The 15234-nt window shown below is 40.1% G+C and overlaps 1 protein-coding gene across 1 annotated transcript; it reads left to right on the top strand.

Moving 5' to 3' along the window:
• The first annotated feature begins 168 nt into the window (after positions 1–168).
• SRD5A1 (steroid 5 alpha-reductase 1) lies at positions 169–14473 on the top strand. The gene is made up of 5 exons (XM_017814966.1): positions 169–557; positions 2591–2757; positions 8475–8576; positions 10266–10416; positions 13268–14473. The coding sequence occupies exons 1-5, from the start codon at positions 178–180 to the stop codon at positions 13332–13334; spliced, it is 867 nt and encodes a 288-aa protein (XP_017670455.1). The 5' UTR covers positions 169–177; the 3' UTR covers positions 13335–14473.
• The last annotated feature ends 761 nt before the right edge of the window (positions 14474–15234 follow it).

Here is a 15234-nt window from a genome sequence, read left to right as displayed (position 1 = left end):
ACTGGCGCGCACGCGTGGACACGCCCACTCATTCCTGGAGCCCCTTCCCGGCGGAACTTCCCGAGAACCCGAGCGCGCGCCCCACCCCCCCCGCCCACCAACGGGCGGGCGGCTCTGGCCACGCCCCCCGACGCCGATTGGTCCGTGGTGCCCGGTGGGCGGGGCGCCGAGCGGGTGATGAGTAGGGGCGGCGGGGGGCGATGGGGCTCGGTGTCGGTGGAGTTGGTGATGGCGGAGTGCGCGGGCTGCCATGGTGTTTGCGGCTTCTGGAAAAGGGTGGAGGGCCCCGAGGAGCGGCGGCTGCTGGAGCTCTTCTCCTATGGGCTGATGGCGCTGGGTGCCGGCTCTGCCCTGCTGCTCTGCTTCATCCCTATGCCCTACGGCCGGTACTCCACGCGGCGCTTCGGCTCGCTGCTGCCCGCCCGCGTTGCCTGGGCGCTGCAGGAACTGCCCTCCCTCCTCGTCCCGATCGGGCTCGCCGCCTGCGGTGGGGAGGCCATCGCCGCCCCGGCTAACCGTGTCCTGCTGGGCTGCTTCGTCCTCCACTACGCGCACAGGTGCGGGCGGGGCGGGGGCACCGCCGGGGCGTCTGGGGGGGGCTCCTTGGCAGTGCTGCCGGGGCGGGAGAAGGGGTCAGTCTTCATAGAAACGCCTGGCTGCTGCCTCCAGACCGAACGGGTTGAGGTGCTCCAGTTAATTAGCTCTTGTTATTTAATATCACAATCACTGAAGTCTTTAGGGCTTCGCTGCGTTAGGATGTTGTGCGTTGTTGCGGGAGCTGGGCGCGGAGCCGTGGCGGAGCGGTGCCGGCTGCCGTGTGTCGCTGCGCTGTGCGAGGCGGTGCTCGGGCGTGCAAACGCGATGTTCGATGCTCCCTCGGCTGCTGGTCCATCCCTGCGCTGCAGCTGTACCTCGGGTGGCGACCCCCGTGTCAGCAAGGGCTTGATCAGACTGCCTGAAGGGACCTAGTGTTGAAAACAAGGGAAGTTCAGCACTCTGTACTCGTATAATTTTAATGCTGTGAAACAGTGGCTATTTTAAGTTATGTTTCTCAACACGGTCTTTCAACATAGTGTTCGTTGAAGGAGTTGGACTGGATGAGGGTTTTCTCCAGTTCAGGATATTCAGTGATTCATTAAAATACTAGCAAATCTTAGGCCGAGTGCTCCATGTTGCCCTGTAGTCAACTTGGGTGCTTCTTGGAGAAGGCAGCTTAGCTGGAGCTCGGGTAAGATTTTGCTGTTCTCTTCAAGTTACGGACAGTGTCTACTGGTCATACTCCACGAGCAATTTTGCATCATTACTAATACAGGAGCAATAGATTTGTCAGGTCATGTTAAGCTCCGTATGTGGCTGATACACTGTTGTTTTCCAGTGCTGAATGAGAGAGGCTGGTGCTTTTGACTGAAAGTATTCCACATCCTCCCAACCGAGAAGGATTCAACGTGATTGGCCTGGTGGCTGGTTTTGAAAACCCGGGACTGTGTCTTTGCTCTTTTTTCTGTTAAGAGTAAAGATGATAGCTTTCGCATGGGATCTTAACTCATCCTTGATGTCTGGAAATAGCTAGGAACATGAGACAAAGGTTTGTAGAGCAAGCTGTGCTGTGCTGCAGTTTGTTTTTTCCAGTTGCTTGTTGCGGTTGCCAGACTAAGGGACTCTTCTGTAAGTGAGTGTAGACTGGAAGAGACCTCTATTATCCAGTTCCTTTTGTTGTAATGTAGCATGCTTTAAATAATCCCATTAATGAATTTGTTACTTTTTCTTGAAAGCTGTTATGGTTGTGCTTCCTTTGGAAAGACTACTTTGAAGCACTAGTCCTTGGGTAAATGGAAAACACGTGAAAACTGCTCAGGCTTCAGCAATCCTCGTCCTGTTTCATTATAGATTGTAATTAAATCAATAGGCAATTGGGAGTTGGCTTGTTGCACCAGAAAGATCACAAGAACATTCACATTCACCTGATCTTGTTTAGAGCTTGTTGGTTTATTCCCATAATCCCCCAGGAAAAGCAATCAAGATTCCTTTCCCAAATGGGATGGCAATTGTGGGTTCGTCATGTGTTTAGCAGGCATCATAGGGTAGACCAAAATCGTAGAGGTGAAGCAATTAGGGTTTTAAAGTGACTTTTAAGGTAGGGAGGAAACTGAGCTCAATTAGGTTAATTTTAAGGGCATTGCCTTTTCCCCCTAGAAGTGATGGGGGATTTGGTGTAGGGATTGTGAGACTTGGCTCATTTCAGAAAGCTTGATGATACTACTGAGGATTTAGGAACAAAGAAGAATAAAAATAGGCTGTGCTTAACATCAGTTACCTTTACTCCTCTCATCAAAGTAATTGCCTTGGATACAAAGTTCAAAATTTCTGTCATACAGAGAGAGAGGTCTGATCTTGTAATTCCAGTTAGGCAACAAAATGAATGTTTAGGTGTTAAAGCAAGTGCAACTGTCCTTTAGAACAGGGACCAAAGCCTCTAATGCTGAGAATTTGAAAAGTAGGATAGCGTGGACTATGGATTACAGTTTTTGGACTTCAAAACTCTCTCTTTGGTCTGTTAATACAATAAATTTTCGTTCCTTATTTGCTACAGGGCACTCATATTTCCTCTTCTGATCCGTGAAGGAAAACCAACACCATTTGTCACTTTTGTGTTAGCACTTCTGTTCTGCATTTTCAATGGATACTTGCAGGGCCGAAGCTTAAGCAACTATGCAACTTACCCTCCGGGCTGGTTGAAAGATCCACGCTTCATTACAGGTGAGTCAAATAATGTTATGAAAACTTAAGGTGTAATTTTCCTTTGTCTTCACAGCTTTTAATTGTAATTTTATTGTATCTTCAAAGCCATTTTGTAAGTATTCTCATAGGTATTTCTCTTATTGGTGTATCTGGAAGCCTTTAACTTTTTTTTACTTTAGAACTGTGAACTGACATTTCTTTCCACAATATCAGTGCTGGGTGAGCTGACTGTCATCTTTACTCTTTAACACCAAAATAAATATTGTTATGTATTTTTTTCAGTGTAGAAACTTGAAGCCTCACATGGAACCAGCAGCATGCATGTTTAGAACAAACAAAGTAGTTTTTCTATGTAACATGTAGATCAAACTGAAGTAAACAAACTCGTGGAGTAAAAATCTAGCGAGGGTGATTGTTAACTACTGAGATACCACTGCTAACGCCAGAAGACCTTGATATCAGGATATTTACAAATGATACACACACACACACGCATCAGCACGCCCGCCCTTGTAATAGGGGTGAGCTTTGTCAAAGGACGAAACTGGCCTACAAGGAAGCGGGTGGAGGAATTGATCATTCACTCCCGATCTGGAAAGGAGATTACATTTATTTATAGTTGAAGTCATGGATATGATGAAAAGGCTAAGATGCCTAGTGACAAAGTACTGTCACTGTATTTTTTTGTTTCCTAAGCATCTACTTTTGTTGACCATCAAAATCATAGTATCATTTTCTAATGAAATCTTTACCGAAAGATCTCTTTCATCTGAAGATAAATCAGAATGTTTTGCCTCATCAGTCAAAGGTGGGGAACTGGGCTGTGTAGATCCTTGATCTGAAGAAGTACCCTTCTTGTTTTTATTCTGTAGCCAGAGCAAGTTAGTGTTTCTCCAGGATTTCTCAAGCCTTTCATAACAAAAAAAAGAAGGTTTTGTCCTTATTACAGTGTTATTGTGGATAACAGTGGAAGACCACTGTGCTAAATGCTATCATGACTATAAGATTGAAGAAACTTAAATCAAAGGAGGGTCTCTTGCCAAGATTAGGAGGCAGTACTGCTTGTGCACTAAAAATGGAGAAATTGAGGTACAAGGGAATGACTTCAGTGGGTGCTAGGCACTTGGATATACTTGAAATTTTCTTGGTAGTTTCAAATTTCCAGTCTCCTTAAACTGGGATCCAGCAAAAAAAATGGTTAAAAGATCTGTTCATCAAAACCGTTGAAGGCTCTGATGCCTAGTTTAGTACATTAATCAAAAGATATCTCAATACAGTGCTGTGAACAAATTATGATTAAGAAACTATAAATCAATTCTTCTTTACTGAAAGATCTTTTAAAAAAAATCAAGTTAATAAGACTCTTATTCATATTTCCTTGGTTTATTTTTTTGAGTTTATCAAGGATTTCTGAAAGATGCAAATGTATAAATGATAATAGTTAGGTTCCTCTGACTTCAGTTATGAATACTTCGGTGTATGAGTTAGTTTGATTTGTATTTGTGGGTTTTTTATTATGGTTTTATTTTGATTGTTTGCTTTTTGTGCAGGTAATACCAGTCTGGAATATATGCTTATATATATTTCTAGTACTGCTAAACATAAATGAAGTGTTGCTTTTGTGATTATTATAATTCAAACTATTGCTTTAAAAAGCAATCCTAACCCTAAGTTATCCTAAAAACTAAGAAAGCCAAGATTCCTGGTACACATAGCAACCATTTTCATGGTATGACTACTGCTGACTTTTTTGAGAGTGTTAGTACAACAAATCTTTATATAAAATTTGGCATGGCTGTGAAACTGCAGACTTGTTTTTTATTTTATTCCTGTAACTAGAGTACCTTTTGGGATTTTTTTTTAATGTTGTTTTGTAGTACACATCAACATAATTGGATCTTAGCAATTTATAATTGCTATTTGGTATTCATCCCAGCTGGGTACCTCCAAATATCTGCAGTTTATGCTTGTGGCTTTGGTCAACTCAAATGCCAAAGTGGCTGTACTCCCTGAACAACTGGACTATTATGTTCTAGTTTTTCCAAAACATCTGGCCGTGTCTTTAAGCCTCCGTTTAAAATTACTAGAAAAAGTTACTAGAATATTAGCAAACAACAACAGCAAGAAAGCATATTTGCTGAGGGCTAGCAAGATGTTTCTTAAGCTGTATGGAGTTACATGTGGAAGATAAATGAGAGAGTGTCTAAAAGTAGCAGCCAACCATGGTTCAACAGCCAGAAGCTGAAATGAGATAAATTTGCAGTGAAGACAGAAATTTGGAAAAGTCAGGCTGATTAACCGTCATGGCGAGAGGTTTCAAACAACTGCTGTGTTCTGTCTGGAGCCTTATTACAGTTTGATTGTTTTCAGGCATTTAGGAGTTAACTTTGGAAATGCAATAGCTTATATCTACACCAGCAATTGATTTGGATCAGGAACATAACTTTGATGTGATTCCCTCATGGTTTCTCTGGACTGTGTGTTGGTTTGGTTCAGAGCAGTGAACACAGCTGTTTTCAGAGGAAATGGGAATGTTCTGCTTCAAATGCAGCACCATGAGTTTGCAAACCTATGTGGGAACAATTTCATAATCTTTCAGCATGTACCTTACACATGTGCCAACAAACAGCTTGTGAACTTACCAAGAGAGCCCATGATACCCTGAAGCAGTGAATGCTGCAAAAAGGGACATGTACACCTGTGTGCTTCACCCTGGTGTTCTTTCCTAATCTGTCTGTGCTTCTAGTTGGAAACTCCTTCCTTCCTTTGCTTGCTTTAGCTTCTTCAAACTCTTCGCAATATACCATGTGTCTTTTCTTACTCCTTTAAACCCCATTCAGCTACCTACTTCGAATGTTGATGGCTAACCCTTCTGTGCATCAAAAACTTTCCTCAGTAGCAGTTCTACAAAGCAGAGCAGCACCTGTAGCTCAGAAGGTTCAGGTGACTGAACCTCATCTGTTGCATGAAGCTTTTTGTCTGACAGTCAGGCAACCAAGCACATGTGCCACCTCTGCTCTTTTCACAGAACAAGACATGAAGAGCGCATGTGCATTGTCCATATCTGGGTACGATCACGAGCGCGTGCGCATTGTCCATATCTGGGTATGATCACGTAGTCGAGGGATGTCTAGATATTATCTCATAGCCTGGGGATGTAGATTAGCCTGTATCTCTCCTAGTATCTACAGACATCTGTATATTCTAGATTATCATGTGCATTGTTGGAAAGTAACCACAGAGTCTGAGATGAGGCACTGGTTCACCTGAAATGTTTATTTGATGTTCTCAGTGCAGCTGTAGAAACTGACCTCCTGATGTGTCTGCACAGCATCTTCCACTGCATATTCTTGAAACTTGGAGAGGGAAGGTGAGCCAGATAGCAGCTACCCTCCTGTCACTCTGGAATAGCCTGCAGCACAACAGTAGGTCTTTTTGTGTGAAATTCTACATGGGCAAGCACACAACGCTCTTCTGTTGCACCAGGTTGTCTGCTAGCGTAGACCTAGTTACTGTCCTCCTTATGCAAGTGTTCACCTAGTACGTGCACAAGCCTTCATCTCCAGGTTTATCCTGATGAAGGAAAAAGCCTCTTAATAGTCTCTTGAGGTCATCCGTGTTGTGTGGTGTATCCTGTGGATCTGAAAATCTGATGTAATATGCAGTGGCTCCCTTCCTGTTTACGTGTCCATGTTTCCCTGTGCTGGTAGCCAAGTCATGCGAATTGTGGGGCAGAACCAGCTCTTGGTTTTGTGGAGTCCTAGGACTCTGCTGTGCTGGGAATCTGAGGATTAGGACAGGGGAGGAGCGCCAAGCCTGACAGCTCAAGAAGCATTTGGACAATACTCTCAGGCACATGGGGATGGTCCTGTGCAGGGCTGAGATTTGAGCTTGATGATCCTTGTGGGTCCCTTCCAACTTGGCATGTTCAGTGATTGCCCATAGAGTATGGGTGCAGGGAACATGGTTATGCAGTGCCTTAGAGGAAAGGGGGTCTTGAAATTGAAGAGGTGTTTTGTGAAAATAGCCTTCATTTGTTGGTTTGTTGTCCACAAAGAGATGTGATTGTTTCCTTCTGCCATTTTGCAGTTTTCAAGTCAGAGAGGTAAAAATGTGTGGGATCAAACTCATCTTCTGTAGTAATTTGACATTTTTAAAGCAAGCTCCGGCCTTTCTACATTATCGGAAGAGTTCATATACTAATTTACAAGCAGATGCATAGGAAACATTCACTAAAATTATAGTATATCTAATATATAATAAATCATAGTATTGTAGATATATAGTATAAACTATAGTATATCTAATAATAAAATATAGTATATCTAATCTATGTCATGATGTATTTACATTGATTATATAGTTGATAAGTAAAATTTTACTTCAAAAGGCACTTTACATATAGCATCTGCACACCTTGATTGCTAATAGAAACTTGCTGTGCTGTATAAAGAAAAGGTTAACAAACGTGCTTATTCACAGGACTAAATTCTGCTATTAGTTTTACAATGTAAGCAGATAGTAACAAGTTAAACAAACAACTTTTTTTATTTGTATGGGCAAATAATGGAGAGAGCTTTCACGCAGACACCTCAGTTTTTTTACAGAGCAGTCATTTCCTCCCAATACATGTGGAAGCAGACAGCTAGGCCCTTTAAGCTCACAAGGGCTTGAGAGAAGAAAACTGCCTAACAGCTTGTAAGTGGACCTTGCTTCTCAGACATCTGTAGCTTCACTGGGAAAGGTAGCTTAAGTCTTGGTGGAGTGTGCTCTGACAACCTACCAGTCTTGCAATGTGGCCTTATACACTTGGACATACAGTTAGTGCTTTTGCTGAGATGATCAGCTCCTGAATTTCTCTATATTGAAAAAGAGCCACCTGAAAGACTGAAGTTATGGGTGCAAAAAGGCAAAGGTTTCTTTATCTGGCACGTGAAGTGACTTTGTCCTAGAAAATACTGGTGTATTCTTGGTAATTTAAGTAAAACTGGTAACTTTGGAGGTGGCTTCAAAACAACACTGGATCTGTCTTCAAACCCCAAATCTGCTCCTAGTAGCAAGGAAGGCTGCCTTCAAAGGAAGATACCATAGATAACATATTGCCAAAGGGTGAAAATAAGGAATTTCAATCCTAAATTCCTTTTGATTTATCCCATAGTTATGGCAACAAGACATAAGGATGCTGAATGTGACAACAGTCTCAGTTTCTCTGAAAGCCTGGTGTAAATGGCTAAACCATTTTGCTGAATGACACAAGTAAATGGTACATTAACTCCTTCATGATTTTATTCCTTTTGTTGCACAAAATTCTGTTGCGGAAATTCTGGTATGTTATCAGCAAAAATAGAAAAGGAGAGTGGGGCTAACGTGTCCCTTTGGGAAGAATGAGAATGGCTGTTTCTTTCAGTGTTTAAAGTGTTAGCGTATTTGTTTTTCTATGTGGAAGTTAGGGAATTACACACATTACATCTGCATATGTGCCTGTGCATACATTTATATAAGTCTAGAAACATAAGAATAAGCTTCATACTTGTACTATTTCCTGTCAAGGGAGCTCTCGATTACTGTGAGCTCTGCTGACTGAAAAGCTCAGTCTGTCACCAGAGTTGTTTATACTGCTTACATTACTACTGCTTTAAGCTGATATGCCTAACATGTGATACATGACTGTAGTTTTTTTGAAAGGGTGCTTTCACTCAGTGTACTAAAGATATACTTTTAATATTTCTTTTCAGGTTTTATAGGGTGGTTGCTTGGCATGGCAATTAATATTCATTCTGATCATATTCTCAGAAATCTGAGAAAACCAGGGGAAACTGGTTACAAGATACCAAGAGGTAAGTAAAAAATGGTACAGAGATTAAAATGGCAAAAGTAGTATCTCTCATGAGAAGTGGTAAAGAAAGCTGGGACTGGAGAAGAGGCTCATTTTATTTTTTTCCTCTTAAGCCAAATATTGTAAGGAGTCTGTTTCACAATATCACTTGGCCTGTGCAACTCTTTGGACTTCTTAAACCAACTTTGGCTGTATTTTTAAAAAGGGGTAAAAATGTCACAGCATTCCACAACTTTTCTGAGAATCAGCAGGAGGGTGGAGAAAGAAGACCTAAATTATCAACCCAGTGTTGAGGCAGGAGGGGAATGCAGAAAGTACTCAATGGCTGGCCCATCTAATGTCCCATGTGTGAAGAGAGAGGTACCTTAGGTAATCAGAGAGCAGCAACTACTGTGGAAAGGGAGACAGAGTAAAAGGAGGACAGAAATCCAAACAAAGTAGGGCACTATGAATTCTGGCCTTCATGGGAAAATGGAGAATATGAAAGATTTTTCTTATGGAGCCTATTGAAGTGTTAAAGTTTACTGATGCTTTTGGAAACATTAGACTCTTTCAGATACATTACAGTCACTGAGAGAAGAAAAATAATACTATCTCTGAATTTTGTTTCTCTGGGGTTTTTTGTTGCTTTTTCTTGGTTGTTAAGGTTTTTTTTAATATGACTGGAAGAATTAAGATATATAAGGCAGTAGACTGTTTTTCATTCAGAAGATAACTTATAATTTTAATAGATGTAAATCCAAGTGCTCATGTAAAAAATGAATATGAACATACTGTACTGTGTTCAGTGCACAAAAAAGTTCTGAAGTAAATAAGATGTCATTTGCTGTGAGATCGGGGGAGCTGGTCTTTTTGATGTTGCTTATCCAGTTTAAGTGCTAAAAATTCACCTCTCTTTTGTTAAGAGGGTAGAGCAATTAAAGCAAGGTCAAAACATGTCCTTTATTACAGTTGCCAAATACTTGTTTGTTTAGTTCCACTGGTAAAACGCATACTGAGATGTTATTGATTTGTATGCTGACTTTGGAATTGGGGTGAAAGTTCTTATTTTATAAATTCCTGACATGTAAGTACCAATTGTTTATCCATAATTGTCTGTACAACAGATTTAATGCAGACTGCCAGTTACTTTTTTCACTGAGTATCAGGGCTGAAGCAGTAGACCTCATGAGGAATGGGAACAAAAGGGCAACACATTTTAAGCTAGAGAATAAATTTGGGACATTACTTCATAATAATAATAATAATATTGTTCGTAATTAACTTAATTTCTGAAGTACTTAAAGAAATGAAACATTGTAGGCTAACTAACCCTGTGAGTATTTTCTGAGACTCAAGGGGAGCATGTCCTCTATATTTACATATTAAAAAAAAAAGGTTTACGATCAAAGAGACAGTTTGATGTCACTGTTAAGTAACTATTTACAAAGGCATGTACTTGCTTCTGATACTAGTAAATCTGCTTTTCTTTCATTATTTAAAGAGGAAAAATGGACCTGGAGAAGGTCTGTCCTAGAAAGAGGCCTGAAGTGATCCTTCATAGCACAGCTTGAACTGAAAAACACTGCTTCCACCGCCTTTAAAATTATATAGAGACATTGGTGATGTAGCTCTTATTTGATGTACAGTAAAAGATAGCACTGGACATTTTGATTAAGGTGCTTTTGAAATAACTCTGTCCTGCTTTCAGGAGGAATGTTTGAGTATGTCAGTGGAGCCAACTTTTTTGGAGAGATCCTGGAGTGGTTTGGGTTTGCCCTTGCCTGTGGCACCACTGAAAGCCTTGCATTTGCATTGTGTACTCTTTTCATCTTGGGTTCAAGGGCAAGGCAACACCATCAGTAAGTGGTTTTTGTCTTATAATTTCTGTTGTCTCTGCCACACTGCATTTACATTTCACAAATTATGCCTCATCCCATAGCAATGTTGCAGAGCAAGTCTTGTGAAAGAGACTGCTGCTGTAGGGGAGAATATGATAGAGAATACTCTGAGAAGAATAAGCACTGCAGAATTTCAGCAGAACAGTACTGAGCATAAACACACATGATGTACAATGAGGTGGTCAAAATAATGTTGAAATGAAGGTAGTTCATCCTGAATCTGTGAAAATTATGGACAAGTTTGGCAGTATTGTCTTAAATAATCACATACTCTATTTTCCCTTGCTACTTGAACTGGTTTCTACAATATTAAAATTTTGAAAATCACTCTAAAGTAGTCTTTAGTAGGCACGCTTTATAGCCAAGTCTCTATCATATTGTCTATGATCAAGTGAATGGACAATATGAAAACAGTTCTAGTACATAATAGTAAAGTCTCTACTCTAAACAGTTTGACTGCTAATGTACTGTATTCATAATGTAGCTTTCTTGTTAAAGGACCATAGTTTGTGGAGAGTAGTCTCTTGATTCTCTTTAAGGAATAGCATGTTTAAAGGAATTTGAACATGTTAATCTTATTTTGGTTATTCTCAGCTTCCTGCTTTGGTTCTCATGCTGAAACTTAGTGGAATAACAGGAAACAAGCCTGAATATATGGAGAGAAATAGGTTGAAAAAAATGCCATTGCTGACTATCTGTGGGGGCAGCCATGGGTATGTCTAGTGGAGTCCTGAAAATTTCCACAAACGGGTTTTCCTGCACCTTGTCTGTAGGGTGTTCTAGGTCTGTATTACCCTCCCAATTAACCAAGTTTTTTGTACTGTCCAACCTGAACCTTCCTGACCTGTCACCTGTTGACCATCTTTTCTTATTTTATCACCTGCTATTAGTGAGTAGAGTTGCAGAGTATCTTGGGTTAGGAGGAGTATCTGAAGGTTGTCCAGTCAGCTGGTGTGACCTACAACTGCCCTTTTGCCCAGGGCCTCATCCAGTTGAGTTCTGAGTGTCTTCAAGGGTGGAGGCTTCAACACATCTCTGGCAAAGTGCTGAAACAGGATTTTCCTTATTCTCGTGGGGAAGAGGGTCTTTCCTTATGACCAGTTGGAATATTCCATGTTGCAACCTTTATCTCCTGGTGTGTGCCTCCAGGAAAGGTATGGCTTTGCCTTCTCTTTAATATCACAATAGGTGATGGAAGAATGCAATCAGATGTGCCTCTTTGCTTCTTTTCTAGGCTGAACAAACCTAGTTCTCTTAATGTCTCCTCTTATATGTTCCAGCTATGAGTTGTCTTACTGACCATCTGCTGGATTTTTCTCCACTTTGTGGATATCGTTGTTGCACAGGAAGCCAACAACTGGAGGCAGTAATGCAGATGCATGCTCTCAGCTGCTAAATGGTGCACAGAATAAGCCCTTCCTTTGACTTAGTGGCTCTGTACTTTTTAAGGCAGGCCAACGTGCACTTGGCCTTCATCGTTGCAGGGATGCATTATTGACTCATCCTTCACTTGTCACCAGGATGTCCATGTCCCTTTGTGCACAACTGCTATCTAGCCAGGCAGTCTCCACCCTGCACTTTTGCTTGGGGCCACTGCGTTCCAGCTGCAAGAGGTGGCATTTCAGTTATAACTTTGCTCCGTTGTCTTAAGTAATTCCCCTTCCATGACCTGTAGGCAGCACCTGTAGGTAGCAGTAACAGGGCCCCTTAGTCTCCTCCTTGCTAGGCTAAGCAATGCCAGGTTCCTTGGTGCGTCTTTATATATTATGCTCTTCAGGTTCAAATTCCATTGTTCATTTCCATCAATCCTAAGCCTTGGTGGCACTCTTTCAGACCATTAGGAAAAGCTAAATGTTGTTAAAGGAAGTAATTTGCACTAATGGAAAGGTGCGTAAAAACAAAAGAGGGATACAAGAAGAAAACCCCAAACAAATAAAAATAACAAATCCATGTAAGTGAAGAAACATTTTAGTGCAGTCTGTTTAGTTTAAAAAACTTAGAATAAATTACTGAAACGGGAAAATAGTGTAATGATGGTATTCCACAGCTGCAGGTTATTGTGCATTGCATGTTTTGTCCTCTGCTTATTCCAGCTTTGATCTTGGAGGTAGCTATTGATAATATGAATATCTGCACCTTTGAGAAGCCCTGGTGAAGTTAATTCTTTTATTTCAGAGGAGCGGAAGAATAAGTATCTGAAACTGGGAGTAAATGTGTTTGTTATCCAATGTGAAAAGACAAATAATAACATTTAATAATGCTATGTATTTCTTCTTTGTTAATTGTCTGGATTTGAAAATACTGATGTCTTTGAAAGGTATTAGCAGTAAGGCTAGTGTAATGTTTGTCATGTTCTGTTTGATTATCCAAATCCTTTGGAACTGAAGATGTTTCTATGCAGAGTCATTACTATGTGAAGTAACCCGTGCTTCTGTGTGAAGTCATTAGGCAATTACATGGTTTTAGTTTAATTTCTTCCCCCTCTAGTTCTGAAATGCAAATACTCAGGATGCATAACAACATACATTTTTAAAGAACAGGTTATTCCTTCCCTGACTGCTCTCACCACATCTGTAGGTTTGGTTTCCCATTGCTGGCAGAACAACTTAGTTTTTTTGGAGTTGATGATTAGATGTTGTTAGGATGAGTGTAGTAAATGCCGTTTTTGTATCCAGAGTAGTTCTAAAGGCATATTTTTTGTTTGTAGACAGAAAATATATGGATTAAATTGAACACATTGTACAATCACTTAATGTCCTCAACAGCATTTGGAAGACTCTATACTCATCAGATTCCTGTCTTTGTTTTACAGATGGTACCTTGAGAAATTTGAAGACTACCCAAAGGACAGAAAAATTGTGATACCATTTTTGTACTGAGCTGTGCTTTTAACACTGTCTGAGATGGATGCTTTTAGTAACAGCTAACATTTTGCAGGTGGTGGCAAGTTAAAAACATATTCTCATCCTCACTGTGACAAAGCCTTTCCATCGGTGCTGCTATTACTTACTTCTTTTTCCTCTTAATGGTAACCAAGAATCTGATGGACATGGTGAATAGGAACAGAAATGCTTTTCCAGCAGTGAAGCACCTTCATGAACACCTTAGGCAGTGAGTCTGACTGCCTGTGCAGGCTTCTGCTGTTTCCACTCAATCTAGTCACGCTGTTACGAGGATTGTGCCGTGAGCCCAGTCACTCTCACTGCAGTCTGGATGGTGTGTTCTGCCTATTGTTTGCCAGCATATGCAAATAGGGTTGATTTTACTTTTTCTTCCTTGCCTTTCTAATCCTTTCTTCCCTCCACCTGCATTTTCAGGAGAGCTGATGATGCAGACCAAGGAATTAAATGACTATAGTTGCTGTTAGGTGAGAGGCAATGTTCCTCCTCTTTGCACTTTTTCATATGGATATTGTATAGATAATTCTATACAGGATACTGTATAGATAATATTTAATGCTATTTACATAAAAGTTTTAGGGTTATCTTCCCCAAATAATAGATTAATATTGTCATCTACCTCTTAAAATTGATAGCTATCTCAATATGCAATATGTGTCTTCTCACTCTAAACTGTTTTTGGAAGGCATTCTTTACTTAGGATACTTAGGCCAGTCTAGCACTATTAAAAAATGTGTAATATTTTCTAACTCACTTTATAAAAAAACCTTGAGATTTTTACAAAATTTTCTTATTATGTTGTTTTAAAAAATCAAGTGTTTTTCTTCTTCTGTTGATAACATTCTAGATGATTTTATATTCTGGAATATTTTGTGTTGCATGTCATGTTAATGTCAGTGCTCATACTCCAACATTTTACTCATTAAGGACTTCAGAATGCTTTCAAGAACATGATGCAATTCCAAGCATACAGACTTCCAAGTTTCAGGCACATCTGTGTGCTTTGCATGATTGTGGTAATAAAGAATTTTTTAGAATTCTTAAGAAAAAAACCTCAACAGAAACTAATTTTAAAAAAAAATCCAACAAAAAAGAAAACAAAATAACAACGAAATTATAGCAATTAAAAAAAAACACCCAAAAAAACCCTAAAAAAACAAACAGATGAAAAACACAGAAAAAAATCTTCCACAAAATCAAAAAATTCTGCTGCTAATGTAATGTGGAAATAAATGAAAATCAGACTTTTGACATGTGTCTTCTGATCTCTTTGCTCTTTATGTTGGATTATGTTCTTCAAAGCAAGTTGGTAATAGAATTTTGCCAGATACTGCAATACCATACTGGAAAACTCAGTAAGATTTGTCTAAAGCTCAAAATTCTTTCTTTGCTGTTGAATTACACTGCTGTAGTAATCAAGGCAATGTATCGGGTGAAATTTACCTTTAAAATTTTAGAGATTAGTTTTCTAACTTACCTAGAGCTGAGCCCTCGGACTGCCAGTTGCTCCTTGTAATGCTGACTGGGAGGATGATTGTCCTGCTCTCAGCCAGTATGCAAAAAGTCCATCTTTGGGAGAACACAGGAATACCTTGGTGTCAGTGTCATTGCTTGATTCTCAAATTGTTTAATAATTCCTTTAGTGTTTACATGTTTCTTCAGTGTTTTACAGGAAGTTTGAGGCTTTTCCTGTTGTTTTTGTTATCACACTATAATTTAACACTTTGATCGTAGCTGTTTTGATGAACACTCAGTCATGATGTTCCCTGGACAGAGAAAGGATAGTGAGGAGTATGATTTACTCCTCAATGCTAAAATGGAGTTAGGGGACAATAAAAATTCAATAGGATCACTTAAAGCATATCCTTAAGAGAATTTT

This window comes from Lepidothrix coronata, unplaced genomic scaffold (genome assembly GCF_001604755.1).
Source record: "Lepidothrix coronata isolate B3197 unplaced genomic scaffold, Lepidothrix_coronata-1.0 Scaffold47, whole genome shotgun sequence".
NCBI lineage: Eukaryota > Metazoa > Chordata > Aves > Passeriformes > Pipridae > Lepidothrix > Lepidothrix coronata.
This window is presented reverse-complemented; position numbering and strand designations above follow the sequence as displayed.

Coding starts and splice junctions, on each gene's coding strand:
- SRD5A1 (XM_017814966.1), top strand. CDS start 178: ATGAGTAGGGGCGGCGGGGGGCGATGGGGCTCGGTGTCGGTGGAGTTG. Junction 2,758..8,474: donor AGATCCACGCTTCATTACAG/GTGAGTCAAATA, acceptor ATTTCTTTTCAG/GTTTTATAGGGTGGTTGCTT. Junction 8,577..10,265: donor TGGTTACAAGATACCAAGAG/GTAAGTAAAAAA, acceptor TCCTGCTTTCAG/GAGGAATGTTTGAGTATGTC.